Below are 25,542 nucleotides of genomic sequence, written 5' to 3'. Positions count from 1 at the left end.
AACACACACACATATATACATACTTATATATGTGTGTTCCTGGTCTAGAAAGGAATGCCACTGTGGCTTAATGTAGTGGTTAGAGATTGCTCATAAATAACACTTTGCAAAGGAGTTAATTTTCAAACCAACCTCCCCCTCATCCCCGACACCCCAAAAGGGAAATGAAAGCCCAGAAGTGAAACAATTCACCCAAGGCCACATAGAAGCCAGCAGAAAAAGTGAAAAAGCAGAAACTCAAGCTCAGAGCTGTGAGGCCAGATGTTTATGTACTCAGAACTAGTCCACATTTTGGTTTAAGGGAATTTTTAAAAAGCAGACAAGAGATCTTGAAAATGCATTAAGCTTCAAGCTGGGCAGGTCCAGGTATAGTTTTACAAATCACAGACGTCTCTACTCGCCTCTTCACTAAAACATGCTGCTTGCTTTTATTTCCGAATAATATCAGCTTCTCATTTTCACTCTCAGATCTGTTCACAGCTGCTTAGGGAGGGGCAGAAGCTACAAGATAAACCCAAGTTTTTAGCAGCCTCTTTCCACATTGTTCCAAATATATCACGCTGGAGGCTTCCTGAGGCCTGGGCTGAGAACAGCATAGACACGGAAGTGTCAGCCAAGGGAGAGGCTGATCCAGGAATGCGGGGGCACTGGTTATCAAATACTGACAGCACTAAAGCAAGAAAAACCATCAGCAGGCCAGACTGACTGGAAAGGATTTGACATGCTCCCTAACTACGTTATTTACTGACTCCCTTTCTTCTGAAGTTCATAGCTCCTACAACCCACTTCTTACCTTCCTCTTCATCATCCTCTGGAGGAGAAGGAATCATCGAGCCCTGCGACCCAGACTGGGGCAGACGAAGAGAAGGGCTTGCTGTAGTTTTTCTTCTCTCCCTTTCCGATTCACTTTCTAGGCAGACAACTTCATATAACGTGTCCGAGTTATTCTTTCTGTCCTTTTGCTTTATCTAGGGAACAAGAAGTCTCACTGTACTGAGAAAAGCCGTATGAATACCCAGATTACTTCAAAAGGCTCTACCTCCTCTTCTTGGAAAAGGAGAGCCAAGAAACAATTTTCGTCACATTCCAGGGTGAGGAATGTTCACTCCTTGCAGCACGCACAACGCACCCTGCAGGCCTGCAAGCGTTCAGATTGCCAGTGCCCCAGAACAAGTGGTAAGCATGCGGCACCCAAAAGGCGTTGAGTGTCTGTTAGGGGTAGAACGGAAGTGCCCCCGGGGCTACCACGCACAGGGAGCTCATCTTCTCAGCTATGAACGGGCTGGACACAAATGCAGAGATTTTTACAGCTGTAGATGCATCTGTCCCACAAAAGGTCTGAGAGAGGAATGTCCCTTTAATTAAAGATTAGTGGAAAAGTAAAAGCAAAACCTTTAAAACTATGTCTCATTTCTTCCTCTAACTTTCTGGGGATAGTGTTGGTGGCAAAAGGAGACTTTTAATAAAAGTTGTTCACGTTTATTCTCCCACCATGGCGGCTGTCTTCAGCAATGCTTCCAAGTCCTGTGTCTGTGTATACAGGACTGCAGGAACACCGAGTGCTGAGTCCTGAAGTCTGTGTTGTGACTCTGCTTTCACCTTCATTTTCAATGCTTTGGTACCTTCCTTTCCTTTAAAGGAAGATTTTCCTTTGTGAAGTAGTTCTAAAATTTTAATACAGGCTAAGGATTTACAACCTTTTTTGCCCATAAATTAATAAAAATAGAGAGAAGAAAAGAGGGAAATAAGATTGATAATTATACTCTACACTAAGCTCCCATTGCTCAGTTTTATCATTCAGAGTAGCAGAAATGAGGAGAAATGCATCAAAACTGAAAATGACTAAACCACTGAATGCAGCCTGAGCAAACAAACCCCCTTCGCTTCCCCTGCTTCCCAGTAAAGAAACACTGCCCAAGCCAGATAAGCCAGTTCCCCACAGCTGGATTTTTAATAGGCTAATCCTGACTCCATAGAAACAGGTTTCCCTTCTAGGCTTATCAGGCAGCACATTCTCTATTCGTTGCTTCCACTATGAATTTTGATAATCTTCCATTAGTAAACACTGGAAGTTGGATAACCTGAGAGTGCCCGTGGAAAAAAAGAGAAGTAGCTATGATAAGTCACAATGCCTGTGAATTTGGTAAGACAAAAGAGACAGAATTAGCTGGGTAAGATAAGCTTCCTTTCAACTGCCAAACAGAAAAGGCACCTTTTAGAGACTGTGGAGTATTTATAGCCCAGCAGCCGCTCTTCAACATCTCCATGCTCCAGCTCAAAAACACCCTAAAGACTGATCCGTTTTTCCACAGCAGTTTTTCAACCTTAAATTTTGAAAGAAATCTTGAAGGAAAGTTTCCAAAATGTTTATTCATATTTACATAAAAAATGGGACATACATAAAGGAGAATCCTTAGTGAACCTCATGTTTGTTACTACCAAGATGCCATAATTTGCCAGCACTTCAAGACAAGTGCAAAAAGAACTAAGAAAAGACTCTCAGTTCATTTAAAACCTCTTCAAAAAAGAACACTTATCAAGAAATCAAGGCTCCAACCTTGCTTTTTTGGGCTGCACTCAGAATTATTAGACCTTGAGAGAGCACATATATCCTCATTGGTTTTGCTTCTATGTATTTCCACTTCTTTAAAGAGGACTTTCCCTTCAGAACAATTTCTAAAGCAGGAGAATGGCCACTACTCCAAATGCATCATCTCTTCAGTGACCTGGACCTTCAACCTTCCACCCTTATTTTGAGATTAAGTTATTGCCTTGTCCTGTTATTATGAACATCCTGGATGGAAATAATCTTTTCCGTTTTAGAGATACAGGGTAAAATGAAAGTTGGAAAAAACAGTAAAAGTTTTTAACAAGTTCTAGGGATTTGTTGTGGTTGCTTGGATTTTTTTTCCCCCAGAGCAAACTTGTGGTATGTGTGAAATCTCTGCTCCCAACCATGTACAAGGGGGGAAATAGACCTTCACAAAAAATATCTTTATTTTCCTAATTTCAGCTGGTTTTTTGCTCATCTAACAAAAAATAAAATGTTGGATTTGTATGATAAAAATCAATTCAGTGATGTATCAGAAAGCGTGTCACCAGGATTCTATTAAAGTCTTTTTTTCTCTTAACACTTAATTTCACATGCTTACCCTCCTATACCCTTATGCAAGCAGCCCTCAGCACAGACCCACATTGCAGATAAATCCTCTGTTCCCTTTATTTCTGTGGTTTGGCTGCAAAATCCGTAAACCTCCATGTAACTTTGCAGCCTCATCAAAGCTATCGAAATTTGCTTTGAAATGAGGAAGTCCAGCTTTCTAGGGGAACTTTGGATAGCCAGCAATGATTAGCATAATGAAGGATAGCTTTTCAAAAACTGAAGAGCATTTATTGTACCTCTTTGATTCAAGAGAAAATGTTGAAATATGGACACTGCATTGGTAAAGGTTTTACCAGTCACAGGGAGAAACAGCCACAGTGAATCTCTGCTCTGCCAACAGGCACTAAGAACCACAATTCATCTTTACCGCCAATGCTTTTGTATTTTTCCAGCATTATAACTGACAGTACCACAGTTCTATTTAAAAAAAACCCCTTGCTAAATCCCCTAACTGTAGATTTTATTTTTTATAGTGTTACCTGTTTCAATTTTAGGAAAAAATTTTCAGTAGAGCTACGTTTGCTGAAGGGCCAGAACAATCTCTCGTTAGGTGAACAAACTCTGACTTTAGTCTCCAGGATGAATCGAACGGGTTCCTGAACCTCAGTTATCACCAAATCCACAGCGGTAGTCATGAACAATACTTTATCTAGAGAGAAGGAACAAAGCAAGAGTATTAAATATTTCGAACAAAATATTCCATAACCCCTTTCCTAGTAACATGAAAGAAAAAAAGAAAACTTTTTGTCAGAATTTATTTTTTTCCCCTAATTTAACATCTCAGAACCCTGGAAGTTTCAAAATATAAGATGACTATGCACTATCCATAAGGATAAGGAAACTTAAGTCTTCGAGCCAAGAAAATGACTTTGTTAAAGAAAACAAAAATCTTGCTTTTTCAAATCCCACTGAGGTGTATCAAAAACTGTCATTAAGCATTATAAAGGATCTGTACACTCTACCCCCAGTGCAGATCTCTTGCCATCCAGCCTAATTACATTGTAATTGAGTTTTGAAGTCAGTAAGGCAACACTTAAGTCCCACCACATTAACAGTAGCATTTAAGACCATCTCGGCTGCGAGGTTCAGAACACTGACTGTCTGGTATGATGCTGCAAACGGAGACAACTGGACTCAGTGACCCATGAGATCTCTTCTGCTACTAAATGATGCAGTGGGTCCTGTCGGTAGGATGGCAGCAGACTGTACCCAGCCCTACCCAGCAGCTGACACTTGTGACTGTGCCCAGTCAATTCCCATTAACTTCCCCAACCTTTGGCATGCAACTGTGACAACAGATGGAAAAGATGAGAATTCAGCTGACATCTTAAAAGCAGTAATGACAGATCTGTTTCAGGACCCGAGAGCAATGCAGCATCAGCAATTTTCAGATTACAGCTGGGAGTGCTTTACTTTATTTTCATAGGTACAGGCATCCTTTTTTCATTAAAAACTTGCATTCAGAAAAATCTGAACTGACCACAGAAACTACACGAAGAAGAAATCTGCAATAGTAATTTAGTGCAATTCTCAGTGGAATTCTTGACAAGCTCTAACGGTGTGCAAAGCATCTGTGTCCTGTCCACACACCTATCCAGCCTCCCTCTAGATACAGTCCTCCTTACAGGGCATTCCTACTGAACACAGGAGTTCTCTTCTAGCCTCCTATTTTGTTTAGATTGTCACGTTATAACTGGCATCTACTTTCTGAGGACATATCCCATTCTGTGAAAGTCTTTTTGCAGGATTCATCTGAAAAGAGAATTGATCCGATGCCCACACCTGCCCTGGCTAGGGATAACATCTGGCAATGTTCCTACCTTTTGGTGTTTCTTCATTCACGAACTGGAAGTGTGGAGATTTCTGATTCCAGCTGCCAGTGATCACGTATGATTTCCCATCAGAGCTTTTACCCATGGACTCCTGGAAACAAGCTAAGTTTATGTATTCTTATTTAAATTAACAAAATCTCTGTATTATGAAGTCTCGGCCCCATAAAACATCTGCTGCACTGGCAAGAGAAGGGCAAGCGATGGAAGTCCATGTGACACAGTCCTGCAAGAGGGATCGTCTACTGAAGGGAAGAACAGAGTACCCATGCAATCTTTGGTCTCCTCTCTGCTAACACAAGAAGACCAAGTAATACTAATTGTTATAGATGTATGTAGTATCAACATCTGTCTAGTGAGACCTGAAGACCAATAGCTCATTGTGGAGGTGGCCACCGGACAGCAACTTTCAGCACACACAGGTGTAGGTGAGATCGCAGCCAAGTACTTGGAAAGACGGGACTCCAAGCTGCAAAGGCTTTGCTTTTTCCTTGCTGTTTGGGAAAACAAACCAGCCAACCACAAAACAAAAACAACCACAGCAACAACAACAAAAGACAAGCAGAAAAAGAAGCACCTGCCTGAGAGGTAAAGCATTTAAACGGACAAGGCTTCAGCCATGAACTTAGGGGATGCAGTTCACTGCCTCTAACACAAGAGAACAAATGAAATCGGAACATGCCCTTACAAACTGCTGAATTGTAACTTGGCAGGTATTTCATAGTAATATACTACTTCTACTTGTTTTAATACACCAAAAGTATTTTAGTTTATCCTAAGTAGCTATTTTATAAAATAGATTTTACTGTAAACTATCCTGAGATCCAGCTTTATTTAGCATATAGAACACACGTTATCCAGCTATGAAGTCCAGTCAGTATTTTATCTTTAGAGTTCTGTGTGGCTGTAATCCCACCAACCTTATTTTCTGGGCAATCCAAAGCGTGGTCAAGAGCAAAATTATTCATGCACTATTGGACCTTCTTGGGTACTCACTGCTGCAACAAGTATGCTCTTCATATGCACTAGTAAGTTTGTTTTCACAACACACTTGTCAAGTCAGAGGATCTCCACGATCATTTTATAGATAGAAAAGCGAGTTGTAAAAATAAAGCACCCACTAATTCTCAGTGTTATATTTGAAGCTGCTTAGGCCTCAATTTAGTGATAAGTATGCTACAGAACTTTTTCTGTTCAAAGCACAGCTCTTTAATATTCAGCACTTCCTAAAATAAGGTTCCATGTGTCTTATTTCAGGCCCCTAACTAAGAACAGTTGTGACTGCCTACAAAATCGGGCAACTCCCCTGTCGAAGCGTCAGGTCGCATTCTAACTCCGCAGTGGAGGCAGGGAAGCAACCCAGTTGCCTCACCCTCAATAGCATAAGCCACAGCATTGACCCCCATCAGTAAGTCTGAAGAAGCATTAAATATTTTCTGTCTATTCGGAGATCACGCACAATTGTAATCATAATTATTACTGGATGTTACTTACCAAATCTAAAAGGTGCATGTCACCACTCCGGACATCTTTCCCACGGCTAAGGAGGAGGCCAAAACATCTGCAAAACCAGGCAAAAAATGTAAGTGCAAAAATTAGACTTACTCATAATCAAACCTTTAATGTTCCTTGTCTAAATATGTGCTATCAATATCCCAAGCAGTCCATGAATCCAATAACAAACGTCAACAAACCTTGACATTTGAAAGCAGCATCACATATGTCAGGCAAAACAACGTCAAGCCCATTTTAAATGTCGAGCACATTTCACAAGCATATTTACATTATGGTTTTACCTCGCCTACAACAGCCTGGAAAGTTGTTCAATTGTCTGTTTGCAAAAACAGTGTAAACCAGACAAACTGCAAAGGCTGGTGGAAGCTGTGTCTTTTCTCTGTAGTATGAGCAGCTCTGGACTCTGCCAGTAGTCAAAAACCCCTAGTTTATTTCTAAGCAGGGAAAGATTTGGAGTCTTCCCTATGCAGATGTTTCATACTCCAGAATTCCAGACTGTGGCAGATTCAAAGCGTACGTACAACAATACTGTCAGATGCCACAGAGATGGAAGGAAAGTGAACTGAAATAACTCAGTCACCAATTACAGCCTCGGCATTGAAGAGAAACCCACCACTGGAAATAAAAGCAGTTTGTTTTTAAAAAAAAAAGATTTTGAAAGCGGTATTTAGGGGGATGAGACACTGATTCCACAACCAGATCTGTGCAAGATTTGATTGTGTGTGTTGTGCCCCCTGCCACATGCACTGAACAAACCAACCTGATCTCCTGCACAAGCCCACGCAAGGGAGAGGTGTGGCGTTAACTCACACAGACGGAGCATTCACAGAACAATTACTAACCTGCTGCCTCAGAGGAAAGAGCACAAACCATCAAACAGATAAAGAATTTCATAAAAATGGATGGAATTACCTTTCAATAGCAAGTTCCTTATTAGTTGTCTGTTGGACATAAATCACTATCTTCTTATCAATCCCTTGGCGGAGTTTGAAGCACTGCCTGTCCTTGTCTTTGGGAACTGCACTGTTAGGGGTCAGGAAAGGAAAAAAAAAAACCTCAGTGTCATTTCGGTACATGCACGCACCAAAACCGGCATCGGATGCTGGGTGAAGCCAGCTTCTTACACAAGGGCACTCCAGACTGTCTCCTTGCATGCTGCAAGCAGTAACATCAAAGAAATGGCAGTGTAATTAGCTGATGTGATTTTATCATTCTTAGGTGGAAAACAGGGACACTTAGTTTTCAAAGTAAAAACTGTGGTTTTATACTGCACAGCTTAGTGTGAGGCTTCCAGCAGCACTTCAAGTTCCTAAATATTGATTCCCCATGTAACACCAAGTATTATCTGTTAAGCAATTACTTAGAAGAAACTGCACGTTGCTTTCTTTCACAAAGGAGGTGACTGCTGGGGCACATGACAAGCCAACAGCCAAGAAAGGGCACCAACCTTTAGACTACTTCCCTTATTTTTTCTCTAGAGAGCACCTTCTCCTAAATGCTGCAAGAGGAGTGTGATGTGATGGAAGAAAATAAAATCACTCTTCAGTGCCAATACACACACTGAAAATACACACACTGAAAGACTTATCATCAACATTCCTTGTTGAGCAGCACAGTTGCACTAAATTCTGGACAAACTGAATCTGTTGAGCTTTGACTTTTGAAGTTAACCACATGTTCACTTCTCCTTTGGATGTAAAAATAATCCTTATTTTATTTCAGACTTTCAAACTATGCATTGTTACCCCTGGCAGTTACAAAGCAAGACTGTGGAGTATTGCCCACAGTTTAACACCTCCAATAAAAACTGGGTTCACTTTCTGACAGCCGGTGCTTCCCCAGGCCAGGAAATGGCAGACTGCCTTGAACTGTCAGCAGGAGCTTTGTCTCTGGAGCCAGGACAGTGATTTCTGTCCTTAGAGCCAGGACATGCAGTCAGACCTCATTTCCCCAGCATGACAAAAACGCAGCACTAGTGACCCAGGGTGACAAGAGAAGGTAGATGAGCCAAGAGTCGGGGACATTAAAGATTGAGATCAGAGACTGAGTATGTGGAAAGCGTTCTCTCAACTTCCAGGTGAATGTGGGTCAGCACACAAAGGGTCACACGAGGATTAGTGTCAAACCGATAAGGCTTGCTATTTGCACTCAAGCCTGCACTGCACACCCAGCGTGGGTAGGATTCTGCTTAGCTGGAGGTAGAAATCTGCTTTTCTTCACCTTGCATAGAGTAGGCACAAATGTCCTGTTCCAGCCCTAATGAACTAATGAACGTGGGTCTGTGGCTGCAGAGACCTGTAGCTCCATCTCCATAGCAAAGGCTGAGGTTCAGTCTGCAGTCTCTGCTGACACAGCCGAGCTGGCCGGGACTGAAACAGCTCTCGGCACGCAGTGCCTGGAAACCACATAAGCGTCGCGTCGCATCCCATCCCTGGCTGACCCCACTCGCACGGCTGGGGCTGTGCTGACACTGGTACCCGACAGGGTGCTGCAGCCATGCTTCCACCTGCCAGGTATCCCCTGGACGCCGCTGCATCCAAGCCCAAGCACTGTCCTTACCTTTCAATCACAGGCCCTGAGCTAAATCATTTTTCCATTTAAACATTTCAGTAGTCCTTCAGAGTGCTGAGTAAATACTGGATTATTAAATGGGATGTATTTATTTATTTAACAAATAAAACTTGATCTGGATGCAAATCCAAGAAGAGAAACGTCTCTGAAGCCAGGGTTAGGAGCCAGCGTGTTCAACAGGTCAGAGTATTTGGCAGACAAGCTGTACTGAAATAAAGACACCTCAGTGATTTCAGAACACTATGAACACTCACTTAAAGCACTTAAGGGCACTGTGTATAGGCACAACGTGCAAAGCTGCCCTAACTCTCTCTCCTTACACCACCACTTACTAATAACACCTGATTCAGGGGTAAAAAAAGGGGAAAACTTAAATTTTGAGAACTTGTTCAGAAAACAGAACCAGTTAAAAATAGAGTCTAGCTTTGCTCATAAAGCTTTTTTGATTCTGACCAAGACACACACTTTTGAGATCAGAACAGGTATGTTAATAAACAGATCATAGCAAAACCAAGGTGAACTAATACTGATCATCTTTGATAACAAATTTCAATTCGCCTTCTTTTCTGCTTTTAATAACTAATGCAGAGGTCAGTCTGAAGAACTCATGGGGAAATGGGTCCGGATGAAGGATTTATACTTCATATTTTAAAATGTGTGATGTAACTAGAAGCTTCAATCACAAGAGTGAAACAAGGAAAGCCAGGTTTTTCCTGGGATAAAAATAACATATCTACAGAGGCAATGCCATTGCAGAAATTTACCTCTCCCAGGCAGCACTGGAAGATTTCAGCTTCAACTATGTAACTCCAGTAACTAGCAAAGCATTATCATAAAGCACTGTCACGTAAAGAGGAAAATTCCAGCATGTGTGATTTGTTCTGTGACATTCTGCTCTCAAAGGTCCCTAGAGCATTCTCTCCATTCAACATATTCAAGGAAGATTGTATTGAATTTATCCCGTTCCTGGAGCAGAAGCAAACCTAATGACCAAAGTTAAAATGCAAAGTGGTCTTTATGTTCCTTTCTGCTTGAACCTTCTGCCTCCACACGAACATCTGTCCTATGACTCTAAGTAAACCACTATACAAGAAAGGGTTCTAAATAATATTATTACATTAAATTCTAGACACTTGCTGATCACAACCACATGATTATGTGGTTGTTTTCTGACACCAGGTTGTGTACAGAGCTAGCTCTCTGAAGACAAAAAATCTAATTATGGACAATTACACCTTTACCTAGCTCTGGAATAGCAATGTGGGAACAAGTCTGAGATCCGGATGATCAGGCTCCCAGCTGATGAAGCAGTCATAGTCCCGCACTAGATATTCAGTAAATATGTAAATAAAAGTAAATGGGTTTTGTGACAAACAGATTTGGCTGAATACTTCTCCAGAGAGTAACTTATCTTGTGGGGATCAGCAAAATTACTAAGAAAATTACATTTTTCAAAGTCTCTTATTTTCTCTGCCTTCTTTCACGAGACTTTGTTAAAAATATGCACGTGCTGCCTGCAGCATTCACACAGCCTCGGCACCTTTGAAAACCTGGCTGAAAACAAGCACAGCTCTGGATACGAGAGCACAGGCACAATGGTGCATTTCCAGCTTCAGCAGCAACTCAGCTTAACACAGTTTAAAATGCATTGCACAGAGAAGGGTTTAAAGACAAAAGAAAAAAATAGAAGAAATGAAAGAAAGAAAAAAATAAACGAAAAATAGAAAAAAAAAATAGAAAAAGCACTTTGCAAGTAGCACAGGTTCAGTCCAGAGGGTCATCACTGTTTTACTTCCCAAATTTATGTCTGGGATTCATTTAAATAGAATAGGAACTTTCAAAAAGAGAATGTGGGGACCAGGTCAGACTCACACCCTCTATTCACTCCCCTTCCAACAGAATCAGATGCTGCATGCACAGGAATGAAAAATCTATACCTGAAATAACCTTTCCCATCATCTTCTTTGATTTCCAGTGACACAGAGAAGGTGAAAATATCGCTGTCTGGAGTCTGCGGGGTGGCAATGGCTGAGAGCGGAGTTTGTTTGGCAGAACGACGGAAGGCAGTGGCAAAGCTGTACAGTATCCGGCTCACCTGCATTTAGACGGCACCAGAGAAAGATCAGAAAGCCACAGACAAACAGAATGCAGCAGCTGAAACCTACCTGAATTTTCACTGAAAAACAGAATGGGAAGTAGTTTTAGCATCAATTAACTGGTTTTCTACACTCCCTGAAAGGATAAGCTATTAAATGTGCATTCTTACAGAAACTTCAGCTATGAAGTAATTACCTTAACTTGGGGTAGAAAAAAGCCAAAGGCAATGAATTATATTACTCGTAAAGTGCCTGAAATACTTCAGCTTCCTCTCTGTAATAACATTTACATGCACATAATTATCATCTGACAAAAAGATTGAACTTACAGCCTCTTGGATTTCACATCGGAAGACATGAATCCTGAAGAGTTCTGCATTGTAGTGGCTTTCAGTGAAAGCAAAGCAATCACTTTCAGGTGTTCCGTCATGCCCTCGTACACAGAAAAGGATTTTATAGATTGGATAATTTTCTATTTCTGTGTTTGTCTGAGGATCTAAAAGTCTGTTGAAAGAGAGAGAGGAAAAAACCCAAAGCTTGCACCTTTAGAAATATTATTTCCGCCAGATGTTAACTTGCAAGCTTTAATAATTTCATAGCCACTGGAGAACGTACATCAAAGAAACTCGCTCCTGACTGTCACTTACTGCAAAGCTTGGCCAGCATAATTATATTTAAATGGAACAGCATAAAAAAAAGTATGACACAACAGACACTTCCACCAATAACTTCCCCAAGGCTGAGCCTTCAAAAAGCTACTCTAAGGTACAGCACTGGATAGCATCATCCTTGTTAAGCCTCATGTATTTTCCAGCCCTACAAATGAAATACTTTCCAGGCTATTTCCAAAGTGTTCATCAACAAACACTCCCACTACGGCTTTGTGGACACCTTGGATCATCACAGTTTCGCACACTGATCCTTGGACATCAAATGTCTTTGGTAAGCAAATTCAAAGCATTGCTTTTCTCAGATCTCTTTAAAACCCATTTTCTCCACTAACCAAAATCCCAAGTTGCTCCTGTCTCCTCTCAGATGAACTGGCAGCTTGCTTCTTTTGCTAATAGGAAATAGGATTAAATACAGTCCCAGAGCGCACCCGAGCGAGCTTCATACCTCACTGTCCCTTCAGAGACATTAGGCACCGACAGCGTCACATCTAAAGAAATCTGGCACTGGCTTCGTAAGATGGACATCATTCTGAGGGCTTCCACTTCACTCCGTGGAGCGTTCACAGAGGCACAGCCCAAGTAGGTGAGCTTGCTGAACACCACGCTGTCCTCATCTGTCATAGGTGTAAAAGGGCTCAAATCCTCACAGTCTGGGGTAGACACAAAGTTGAATGTCAGAAGTAAGACCGAGTACACGTAAATTATCAGAGCTTGACTCATCACTAAGTAAATGTCAAAAGCAACCGAGAAACACGATACAGAAAGTCAGGTCAGGCCAAAATACTATAGAAAAAGCCCTGCCTAAAAGCGAGTTACTGATGGCAGAGGGAGACTCGGCTATCCCAAATCTACAACCATTCACTCCAAGGGCTCCTTTTGAATGCGAGAGTGCACCGATTTTCCTCGCAGCAATAAGATGTACACAGATGAGCTGAACAGACTGGTATTTCACAGAGCCAGGCAAGCAAGTGCAACACTTCTGCACCCATCTCAAGGGCAGCACAGCAGGTGGTTTCAGAAAAGACGGCAGTTCTGCCTATGTTAACTCTTGCATCACATAATCGGGCATTTACTGCACTATGTGATTATTATGAGACAAATGGGGAAAGGTTGGTGGACAGACCTGGAACAAACCACCCCTTTCTTTCCCCACAAAAAGCCAGCTCATAAGATACCACCAGGCATTCCCCACAGTTTTTCTAACCTCCTCGGGAAGGTTTCACTGGCAAACTCATTTCTGGTTTCTGGAGTCCTGCCACTGACACTGGGTTGATGGTAGAGGATGCTGAAGCTTCAAGGACGACAGGTTCTTCCCCATCTCCATCAGTTCTAACTTCTTCTCCATGGTCTCGGTCACTTGACTGATCCTCCATGAGTGGATCCATCAGCACATCTTCAAGCTCCCTCTGCAGCTGCTGTTCGCTTCCATTCCCCACAATCTAAGAACAACAGAGTTGGGCCACAAAATAAGATTGTTCAAATGAAAAAAAAAAAAAAAAAAATACCCCTTGGCCACAGGGTCATTTATGTGGCTTTTTCCAGCAATCAAAGCAGCAGTTAACAAATTTAACCTAGTTAACATAATCACAAACTGCAACGTATAAATGCTCACCAGGATGGATTATATCCTCCAAATCAACAAGCTCTAAGCAGGGATTTTCAGGCATTGGAAAAAACGAGATTACTTTAAACTGGTCTTTAATCATCAACTACAAAGACTAGCTTATGACAGAAGAAACTTACAGATGCCCACAGTACAGTGGTCCATAATGATTCTCAGAATAGTACCAGAAAGGGCCAAACAGTTAAATATGCTATGTGGTTCACAGGTAAGATAGCAGGGTTTCACAGGAAGAGAATCTGGAACAGGGCTGGGCCATCAGGCTGAGCAGAAGAGGTAGCGTTTTATTTCCTAACACATTCACAGCCTGACTTTGCACTCATTGAAGTTAACATGAAAGCATGAAGCAATCTAAATGGTGTGAAACTAGGTCCTAGGCTAGACAGAGAATGCAGACACGAATTTCAGGAGACTCTTAGATACTGTATCTAAGGAAACTCTTTGTCTGTTCCTCTGCAATTAATAGGGAAATGACTGATGCTTTACATAGTTCAGAAATTAAGCATGGAAACAGAGTTTACAGAAGTATTTTACCAGATGGCAGTCACAGAAAGGTACTTGATTCCAGTATTTCAGCTGCTGCTGGTTATTATTGCTGGCATCAAGACTCGACCCTCTGAGCACATATGCACTGCTACACCCTTACGTCCATAAGCTTCCTGACTTCAGACACAACACACAAGCTCATAAAATCCAAACTGTACAACTACCCCAAGTTCTTAAAGAGCATAAATGAAGTCTTTTTAGACATCAATTTTCTTTTTTTTAATCTATAAAATAAGGTAGTAAAGAAAGGAAGTGGCTAAAAACAGGAGGAAGAATGCAGAGCAGACAAATCTGCCCATAACACAACCTCAGTACAGAAGCAAATTCCATCTGCCTCAAAACTAGCATTTCACAGTAGAAGATTAAATTATCTTGAAAGGACCTGAAGCAATGGACAAGGTTCTCCCATTCTAACAGTAAATAAAATCAACCTGAAGTCCAGTTAAGATTGCTGAAATAACACTGGAACAAATAATAGAACACCTTCATGCATGGATGAGCCAAATATAGGATAAGCAAAACATCAGATGTCACTGAAGTATTTGTACGTGCATTTCCACCAGGCGCGTCTCAGGAATAATTACAGCGAGATTAGAGATTTCTCAGCCAAGCCAGAATTCTGACATATGGTCATTTCCACCACATCCCCAACGACAAACATCTCAGTTCAGAGAGAAAAGGAAGAAACATGCAGTTTTCTTACTCTTTCACAGTCAGATCCACAATCTCCAAGTAATTATCTGTATCTGCAACCTCTATTCTACATTGCATTAAAGGTGTAAACTGCATGTTGGTTTTCTGGTGAGAAATAACTATCAAATATACAAGAATATTAATAAAGAAAAAAAACCACTTCTGACCTGGAATTACTCTAGCATAGAGCAGAATACAATTACTTTAAGAGAAGGAAAGCCCCAGATCCCTGTTCTTCAGAAGAAAGTAGACAAACCCCAAAATTCACAGGTTTTGAAAAAAAGCCAGCAAGCACACAAGATCCTAGAAGCAGGAGGGACATGAAAAGAAGTAATAACCTAGTGACTCTTTTACTACAGGATCTAAACAACAACAACAAAATCTGTGAAGTGTTTATGCTCTTGAAACTCATGCTCAAAGAGAAAGTAATTTTTAGTATGGATTAAAATACATTCATGTGCTCTCTGGGATCATCTGCCAGGAGGACAGAGCAGCTGCCACACTCAGCTGCACATCCACCCAAGTATCGGTAACCTGTAACTGGTTACAGGAATCCACAGATCGGCATTTTCCTCCCATGGTTTTAGGATTCATTTGCATGATTCATCAGGGAAGCAATGAAAAACCTTGCACAAGCACATGGTCATCAAAGGCTTAATCCTTTCAGGCATCGAGTTTATTATTCAGGTCTTTGCAGACATTCGCCAGAAAGACAATGATGGGAGATGCACCATGGCACTTCCCTGTTCACAGTTTAGGTTTTGCAACACGTAATGAATCAATTATGTTCTGCTGGCCCCGTTGAAGCCCATATATTAAAAAACCTAAAGTAACTTCTAGTTTACAGGACCTGTTTTCTATGAAACTTGAAGTTGAAATTAATTCTGGCAAAAACCTGCATCTCTCATGCTCTTGCTCACAGTGATTAAAGAGACTTCAGTTTGGGTTTGGAAAGGAAGGTGAGGAATTTATACCCAGCGAGAATTAAACGGTGTAATGTTATTAACATAAAATGCATGTGAAAAAAATGTTCAATTCCATCAAGATTGCAAGCCAGAAGTCTGAATAGTGATCTACTGTATTTGGTAAAATAATCAGTGTAAATCACTTATATCTAGATACTGCCCTACAAAACATGATCCTGAAAATAAAAGTTCTGAAAAATAGTAGTGACAGGTGAAACATCAGTCCAAGTTGTTTATGGTGGAACAGAAAATAGTAAAGAAAAAAAATCTGTCTCATAAGTATTCTAAAACCCCCCCATCACAATTTTCATTTAAGAAGTAGTTTAAAAGAATCCCCCCAAGAGAGCCTTCCTTCTCAGCCCAGCCCACCCTCAAACAAGAATTCTGGAGACACAGTAAACACAGTTTGGACAGGAGGAGCCCTGCTCTTCTCACAGCCCTAACGGACAAGAGCAACAAAGCAGCTGCCCAAGAAACGAGGCCAAAAATACAAACTAAAACTAACTTGAACTTCTCTTATGTAACCATATAAATTCCCCACATTGGGGAAAGAGCGCACACAGAGATGTAAACATGCCTGAGGCTTTGCTGCAACCCAAACACCCAGTAAGAGGGACCGTGAGAGTGCAGCAGAACTACAGGCAGAAGGGAAGAACAAACAAGGTGCACTTCATAAATGCTTGAGCCAGACGAAAGAAACCGTTTATCCTAATCATTGCTTCCTTCATTTCTCACAAAACTGAAAACTAATTTTACTTAATCTTTAAATAGGATGTAGCAAACTTCCTTCGCAGAACCACGGGGGATTTTTTAGACCTGCAGTTTATTCCCTTCTCCTGACGCATGTGCTGCTGGCCTCTGCTGTGAGAGGTCTCGTCATACTGTGTAGTTCAAGAACTCCTGTTGTACCACACGCACCAGGAGCAAGGCTTTCGTAAATCTACTTCTGGCCCACTGGCAGTGGGCCAAAGCAGACACAGAAACAATACTGGAAAGCAGAGGCAGCTCACAAACTGTATTTCTGGAAAACATCCACTGACAACTTCTTTTTAAATTAAACCAAGTATTTCAGCAGAGACAAAAACCAAAAACACATTAATGAATTATGACCAACTGAAGAAAAATATAGTTCCGGATTGTACTTAGAAGAAATATTTCTGTCTGGACTTGAGAAAGAAAAAAAATGTAAAAACATGCATTAACTCAGTCCACAGCACTATTTCTTGAAACCATGGTACATCATGAAATCCAAAATGAGAGCCTGAGAACTGATGTACAAATGCCACAGCTTTCCACATTCAGCAAACACAAGCCTAAACTTCTAGCACCATCCTCAGACTGCACTTAGCAAATGAAAGACCCTCAAACTGCTTTTCTAAAGAATCAGGACACCAGAAAACGACGCCTGCTCAAACATGAACCTGCTTTTCTTAGTGAGCATATCAAAGCAAATGGATTTGGCAATATACAAACAAATTAACTTTGTTATAAATACCAAAGCAACTGCTTCTCCCTGAAAAAAACTAATTTGTTCCTATGAAATACAAAAATAACCTCAGTTCTCATGTTGTGCAGTTAATACTAGTTTTCCACATACTACTACTTAACATTTCTTGATATCATGGTGACAGTACTTTAACACACCTCTGACAACCTTCACACCTCCACTTACCCATCGGCTCAACACACAGTTTAGCAACACCGTGCAACTGGCTACTGAATGACTGCAAGCTGAAAAGATTCCAAGGACAAAGCCATATTCTAGGGTAGTACGTCTCTAGGAACAGCTAAAAAGTCTTTCTGCTTCTTCTGTTAAAGGTTTCCACCTCCTTAGGCAGAGGGAAGGATGTTAATGGGAAGGTCCCTGCACGGGAGGATTTAGACAGTGCTCGGGCTGCTTGTTGGCGGGGTAGTATGGCCCTTAACCGCTCAGGTGGCAGCCACCAGCCGAACAGCACACACTCTCCATTGCCAGAATACTGAAAGGCTCAAGGTGAATCACTTTGTTCAAGGATTGTGCTCAGTCTTGGCACCAAATTCATAAAGAAGCTTATCTTTAAGACCCACATAGCCCTGAGACATTCAGGGCCAAATCAGGCAACCCGGTGACTTTATTTTACAGTTGCTGAGGATGAGGCAGCAGCAGTGCTGATGGTCCTCTTCCCCCACCAAGAGAGACCGTGTACCTGCAGCCAGCATGTCGCAAACCACCTGGGCAGAAAACACCTGAGGGAAATTTAAGAAGCAAGTTTCAAGAGTCGGTTTGAAATTGATTCAGGATATTCTCTGAAATGTTCACAAGCTTTATTCGGATGAGTTTATATAGGAGTCTCTTTAATTTCTTCGATGATACTAAACAAAATGCAGCGTGCCACACAAACACTGCAGGACGGCCACGAGGCAATGGTGAGACCAGCAGCACAAATAGCTCTGCTGCAGACTACAGCATTTCACGTTTCCAAGGTTTCTTTGGGAGTAACAGGGTGGAATGGTTGACCGTGTCTGAGTCCTGAGGTCTCAAATGACACATCACGACTTTGGGAGCTAATCACAGACACTGTTACACAAGCATTCTCAAGGTAACCACCACTGTGGAGACCATTCTGAATCACTAAGTATTTATAGCTGCTGGGACTTGCCCCATCTAGGAAGGCTCACGTGAGGTTACAGTCTCAGCAGATTTCACAGATCACCAGGCTGATTGTTCAAGAAAATTTCCCAGTTTTTTAGACTGTCCTATGAGGCGAAGTGGCAATCTTCTGCAACAGCAATAAAATATACGTCAACGTTTTTGCCAGCTTAAGCAAAAGCAAGATCTTGAGACTCTTAACTAACAGAATTAGCTTGAAGTCCTATGTAAAATAGCAACTATAATGGACTCGAATAGAAGAAAAATAAGCAAAGCAGTTGGGAGGTAAAAGCAAGATGAGCAAAAGCATCAAGAAATGTTCAATAAAGTCTCTGTTACAACTGCTGCTAAGGAAAAGAGGAACACCCAGTCCAACGGGCAGAACATGGGATTTCTTATCATCTTTAAAGACTTGATTTTGAAGACACAGATGCATGTGCCCATTGACGTCAGTCTTTTGCGATGGTGAAACATCTCTTTCCATCTCCCACAAAGAACACGCTAACTTGACTCACTCTAGGAAGGAGTCAGTTTTCAACACATTAAAATGACAGGATTTGGAGCGATCACTTGTGTCATTTCACCTAAAGACTGCTGAAATACAAACTGGGATGAAAGATCTTCTTCAAGTAGCCCCCACCACCAAAAAAAAAAAAAAAAACCACAACAAAAAAACGCAGAGTGACAAGAGCCACTTTCCAGAACAGCACTTTTAAAAAAGTGAGAAGATGTCAATGCCCTTCCAACTCACACAAGCCTACCACACAGGCTTGTATTCTCAAGATTCATGCCAAGTTGTTAGTTGTAACTACACTTCTACATTTCTTAAAGAGAACATTTCACATTGGGGAAAACTTTAATCTATGTTTGAATTAACAGATACGGTCAAATCAAGTGTACGTTGATACTGCTTTTTCTCTGAAAGCTGTGACAAAATCACAGTTACAAGTTCTTGACAGTCTGTTTCATCCCAAGCATTTCATGAAGGATCCTGCAAAGGGGGAAAACACCCCATAGGCAGTGATGGAGAGAGCTCTTATTCAAAACTTAATTATCACCTCTGACATCAGCAACACTAATGCAGAAATGACTGGCAAAATCGCTTCTTGATTAAGTTCTCCCTTCTGTCAAGTTTTCCACAATAAAGAAGTCCCTCTTTAAGGTCTCTATGGTTAGTTTGAGTTAGAAGAATAGGGAACAAACCCAGGTTATTGATTCTTACCTTCAGTCCTGTTTTTTCATCATCACTACCATTATTTGTAGATGGTGTTTCATCCCCTTGCCTGGAAACCAAGACAAAATCTTCACTGTTAAGAGTGGATACCGAGTCTGAAGAGACACTGATTTTTCCAACAGAAGCCTTGTCATCCATGACTTAAAAAGGAAGTTCGATTCATGAATGAGATTAAATATGTTATAAACTCCTGAAAAACAAAAACCATAAAAATACTTATATAAAACTTCATGCTAAAATGCTCAAATGTTTCTTTTCAGAAACCTGCTGACCAGTTATAATACGTTACACATCTGACGGCACGGCCAAATTACAACTCTTCTGTCAGGGTACGCTCAGGGTCCTGCCTTGACTTTGCTAAGAAACACGCTGCTATTAGAGCACCGGTTCCCACAGCCCACAGAAGGGAAGTTAATACTATCTTTTTTTCATGATTATGTCAGGCATCATCTTCTACACACAGCACAAACCAGGTCCTGGATCATGCACTATGCCTGCTGACAAAGGACTCAGAGCACAGCCAGAACTATAAAGTCCATCTACTTTCTTCAGACAACCTGCCTTCACCTGTGTTCATGCAGCAGCTACTTTTGTAGCTCTCAGAGCTCACTGTATGCTGCTGTCCCATTCTTTTTCCCCAGAACAATAGTTAGAGCTAACTCTTGGTATTTTGTGGTAAGGATGCTCTAAAACTGTGGGACATAAAGCACTTTATGAATCTATGCTCCATCTTTGGTACTGTAAGGAACAATAAAAGACTTCCAAGAAGCAAGAAGAACAGCGTAGGCTGGATCAGTCCTGAGAATAAGACCCAAGAGAGGATTTTAAAAAGCTGGAACTGGCACCGAAAGGCATTTGAAGAAAGGAACAAAAGGTGAAGTTCAGCTGCACACCTTGAACTCTTCAGCACAGATTCTCAGAATCCATGGCTCAAAACAGGCTGCTGTGATAAAAATGGGCAATTACATTTCCCAGAAACCCAAATATACCCTTATCACAAAGGCTCGGGTCTTTACATAGTCCCAAGCGTGACCAAACCCAAGTGCTTTTTCAGTCTCAAGTTCTGCCTTCCATTTGGTGGAGCATCAGCCCAACCTGGCTTCCAACGGAGAAGCCAAACAACAGAGAAACCTGGCACATCCACGGGCACAGCTCATCGCATTCCTCGTGAACCGAGAACAAAGCACCAAAAATAGCAAAGCCTGCTTTTATTTCTATCAATACCCTGCTCTCCACGGCCACCAATATGACACGAAATCTGCCAGGAGGACAACAATTTTTTTTTCCCCCCTCTGGGTTATTTTTAACCTGATTACTTTACCAATCACGACCCTTCATGGTCCTGAAACAGGTTTCATTGGACAACTGAAGCAGTGCAGAAGAGGAAGCACAGATGTGGGTGGTTCATGAATAACAATATACATGTGATTATTTGGTTTCATTTTTAGAAGCATGTAAGGTAGGTAGATAGACAGCCTTTTCAAAAGCATTTTAAGATCCATTGACTTTCAGTAAGAATTACTGGCTGTGAAACTTAGATGATGTGAAAAGTTTTACTCCTTGGATGTATCTATCTGATATTGCCCTACCTTTAAGATGTATCCGAGTAGAGTTCTCATTTTGGAAGATGCTTTTGTTTAAAGAATTCATATTAAAACATTTCCACAGAAGTTCCCTACCGCAGCATCTATATAAGACGCAGATCATAACTACAACAAATAGACTGAAGCACAGAACAAAAATAAGCTTCAAACACTTAATATCCCTTTGGCTTTACCGTTCTCCCTCAAACAGCACAAACCCATCTGCCACACTGAGCCAGCAGGAGAAGAGCGGGCTTTGGTCACGAGCGGCTGCAAAGATCATCCAGGCAAGGCTCAGCTGAGCTGTTTATTTTGGTAAAGTGTGTCTGTCTTGAGGTGTTAATCTCACCTATTTCCAGAGACTTTCGGTCTGACGCCTTTCACCAACACCAACTCCAATTCAGGAAAAAGCATGCTGTGCTTTCACACACCCTTTTTTAGCAGCCTGTCATCAACGGCCACCCAGCGGGTCCCGGGGCTCCAGCTTAGCCCAGCCCCTGTAGCCGTTTCACAACACCGAATTGCAACAGCAGAAGGTCCCCATTAGCCCAACTTTGCCAACCTTTTGTCATGCAGCAGTCTTACTGAAATTACACAAGACAGGAGAGCCAGGAGAAGGGGCAACACAGCAGATACTGCAGGAAGCTTTGGTCTGTTAGTGATGTATCTGCAAGCAAGGCTCGATTATCCAGCCATGCCGGAATCGGCCCCAGAGGTTCCTCGGATTAATGCTCAAATAGTCGAGGTGCAAAAGCACAGTCTTAAATTACTAAAAATGCTGAACTCTTGCCTGAAGTTAAGCAGAATTTCCATATCCCCATACTGTGCATGCGTTTTATTTCCTCTGCCCTGTGCTATCCCTTTGTTCCAAGCAGATCACCACATGGATTGTTTTACCTGAATCAGAGAACTTGCAGTGGCAGAATCAACAGAACATCTGCGAGCTCGTTAAAACACGGGCCAGCCTGGAAGGGCACACCAAGACCTGCTGAGCGTCGAGTGTGGCAGGCTTACGACTGCTCTGGAATCCAAAGAGCAAGAGGACTCAGTGGCGACAGCACTCTCCAGTAATACCTGCAACTGGTCTGAGAACTGAACCCTTCTGCTCTCACCGTGCAGAGGCAGGAGACAAGACCCCGGCCAGGCACGGATCGCAAGGTTTGATGTTTCTCAGAAGCAGCCAATGTCTCATCCCTTACAAGGAAAGAGGCTTTGGTTTGTTTCAGCATAGATAAAACAGGAGCTTTTGAGCTCTGCATAGTTTAGAACATCTTCCCCTGTGTGTTACTGTAGGAGACTGCGGCTTGAATACCACCTCGAGACATGTGAGGCACTTGTAACTGTGGCTGCTCTCACTCCATTTATGAGGGGTGCCTGCTTTCTAGTGTTTAGACCATCCACAGTTGCACAAAAAGCCAGAGGGTGAGCAGAAAAATCACCTTTTCAGCTGTGAACTTCTCGGCCTGTTTAAAGCTGCAGTTCCCTTTGGCTAACAGCAGATGTGGCACCCTTAGCACAGAATTTAGAGGGGAGCACAACACAAAATATACCTCAGTTCGCAGTTTTCAGGGCAGAAAAGAGACTAAGCATGAGAAGAGGCATGCAAACTAGAGAGGAAAAGAGATTTTTTTCCCCTCATTCATATTTTCCTCAGCTTTTGTACTTCAGTCACAGTTCCTATAGCGATTCCACAAGACTTACAACATACCCGATGCAGAATGCACCAGATATCGAAGAGCAATACAGCAGTATTGACTAAGTTACTGAAGACCAGCATAATTCAAGAGGGTACCTTGAACAAAGCAGTTACCTTAAGCAAAGTCAGACGCTAAGCCTGCAAAATAAACTTACATCCTCAACCCCCTAAAATATAAAACCACTAAGTATACTGGTAAAAATCTGGAAAACAAGGAGGCAGCGTGCAGCCGAGACACTGAGGTGACCGGTTCAATGCAGACTGGTTCACTGAAATGCCATATTTTCTGTCTCTGTTTCTCCGGCTGTACACATGGCTTAGTAACACCCAGCACGGTTCAATTTGAATGCACAAAGTTCTACTTTCCTCATTTTCATCGTTAGCATCTTAGTGTGGGTGAAAAGTGGAATCTGTAGATTCCAATGTCCTTTGCAGAGCTGCGCCATGACGAATAAGCCAGCGTGCGGCAGGACTCAGCTCCTTACAGTCTCTGACATCTGTGATATTTTTACCCTCACGATTCATATAGCATATGCTTATTTCTTAACGAATGCACCGCATGTCCTGGAAAATGCTACAGCACGATGCCATCATTACAGGCGGCTGTGCCAGGTGTTTCAGTCTGGGCAGCATAAAAAATGTAAGAGAAAAAGTGACATCACACATGACAGACACGTGGGAAAGGAGCTGTGGTTTGACTTTTTCTGAGCACATGGCCTGTATTTTATTGCAGCTTTGGGGAAAAAAAATACGACATACAAGAAAGATCAATCACTAGAGACCTTCTTCTTCTCTGGCATGACATGAGTAGGCTGCATAATCGTGTGTTTGATCTTTATCCACCGTCCCTGCGCAACATGCTCTCAAATGCAACAAGAAGTATTTTGCACTCCGAATGAAGCAAGAAAGCCAGTGGAACGCTGCATGTGAAAATAGACACTTCGCTTGGATGAGTAAAGAGAGTAATTAACAGATAATAACAGCTACAATCCTAACTTCACTGTTCGTTTGAAAACACGCTGACAGCCGCCCATGTTCCCACTAACCCCAAGAGCCAGACAGCACTAAAGATGCAATTATTTGGAGATAATGCTGCCTCAGTTTCACCCCCCTCCCCTCCTCCAGAGCAGAGGAGCGCAGATCTGGGGAAGCTGAGTGAATCATTAGACACTGTATGCAAAACCAGGAATCAGACAAAACACAAGAGTTGAGCTAATGCAAACTCTGTTAACAATCCTTAACAGGTTCATAGTTATTGCTAACGTCATTTTGCTTCTAATCTGAATTTGAACTATCTGCTAGGAGGACAAAACTCTAATTCTAGGTTCTCGTAACAAGCAAACTCCCCAGCCCCAGAAACATGCAGCAGGTCCTGGGAAACTGTAGTTTATAAAAGAAATGCTGACACTGCTGTAGCTGGCCCATCACAGGAATGTCACCAGGATGAATTGGCTCTGAACGGCGGGTTCATCCCCCCTCCCCAGCTGACGCTCCAGCAGCACCAGACACATCTCTGCGCTGTCTGCAGGAAGGAGCCGGGACACACACCACACGGGCTGGAGCCTGGGATAAAGGCAGCGCAGCCAGAGGCTAAACAAACGCTGAAAATTATGCTCTCTCTCCTCCCGGAGTTCCTCCCTCATTAGGATGCACGCAGGAACAGGGAGTTACGCTCACCAGGCGAACACAGCACTTCAAAAACACGCTGTGAAAGAACCCAGAGAAGGAGAGTTACAGTCACGCTGGGTCCGTGCTGCAGAAAGCTGTCTGCCTTGGGTTTGGAAGGAGAAAGGCAACCCCTGTGCCAAGCTCCAGCTGTTAATTTGTTTACTGCGTACACAGAAATAAGTTTGCTCAGGTCCTTGACCTTTTAATGCTAAGTAGAGGCCTTCAAAAATAACACAGCATTTCTGTAATTTAACCAGCGGTGGGGAACTCCGTGAGGTTACGCATTTTCTAACAGAGTAGTCAAAAATTTCCGAAACCCCACTAAGTCATGCCTTAACACAACCTCTAAGCAGACTAACATTTGGGATATAGACCCAGCTCTATCTGTACAACAATACAGGTAAGCAGTACGTGATCTCCAACTCGTATTTGAGAAATCAACATCATCTTTTCCCTTTCTACAAACCTCTCCCGAGTATTTTTTCTCCTCCTCCACCACCCCAACAGGCAAAACTACACAGATGAAAACGACCAAGTCTCCTTCTACCAGTTCAGTTTTCAGATAATTTTTGCTGGTGCCTGTTGTTAAACTTAGCACAGTCTATTTACGCTTTTCATTCCTGACTGACACAATCAGCCCTTAAAAATGATCTTCTGGGGATGTTTTAAGTGGAACAAACACATCCTTGCCAACAGGAAGGAAAAAAACCCAAGCAAAACACCGAGGTTACAGTACATGAACGGAGTAAAAACGTCCAGACGCAACGAAATGCCACATTTTGGGATGCACGTGGAAGTAACAGGCAACAACCGGCACAACGGGGCCAGGGAGAGGCAAGGCGAGCGCCTGGCCGGTAAATCGGCGTCAGCCTCGAGGGAGCCCAGCGCAGCCCGGCACCGGGCGGCCCCGTCGCGGGAGGGTAACCCGGCGGCTCCGGTACGCGCTCAAGGGGTCCCGGGAGCACTGAGGGGCTTCCTCGCTAGGAGAGCTCGAAGAACGTGGCGGGTCCCCGCTGTCCCCACCCAACCCACCTCGGAGCCGGGGGAGCTAGCGAGGGGCCC

The 25,542-nt window shown here is 42.4% G+C and overlaps 1 protein-coding gene across 1 annotated transcript; it reads right to left on the bottom strand.

Annotated features, from left to right (window-relative positions):
• Positions 1 to 793: 793 nt before the first annotated feature.
• LOC104488594 (rab GTPase-activating protein 1-like) lies at positions 794 to 19,723 on the bottom strand (the record flags this gene model as incomplete). Its single annotated transcript, XM_010137434.1, has 10 exons — positions 19,522 to 19,723; positions 13,050 to 13,284; positions 12,291 to 12,495; positions 11,504 to 11,678; positions 11,016 to 11,173; positions 7,420 to 7,530; positions 6,487 to 6,553; positions 4,984 to 5,086; positions 3,643 to 3,812; positions 794 to 968 (listed from the first exon to the last, which is right to left on the bottom strand). Coding segments are annotated over exons 1-10 (1,549 nt in total), but the record flags the coding sequence as incomplete, so codon positions are not given.
• Between the last annotated feature and the right edge of the window lie 5,819 nt (positions 19,724 to 25,542).

This window comes from Buceros rhinoceros, unplaced genomic scaffold (genome assembly GCF_000710305.1).
Source record: "Buceros rhinoceros silvestris isolate BGI_N320 unplaced genomic scaffold, ASM71030v1 scaffold1426, whole genome shotgun sequence".
NCBI classification, from domain to species: domain Eukaryota; kingdom Metazoa; phylum Chordata; class Aves; order Bucerotiformes; family Bucerotidae; genus Buceros; species Buceros rhinoceros.
Note: the sequence above shows the minus strand (reverse complement) of the source record. Positions and strands in the feature narration are given on the sequence as shown.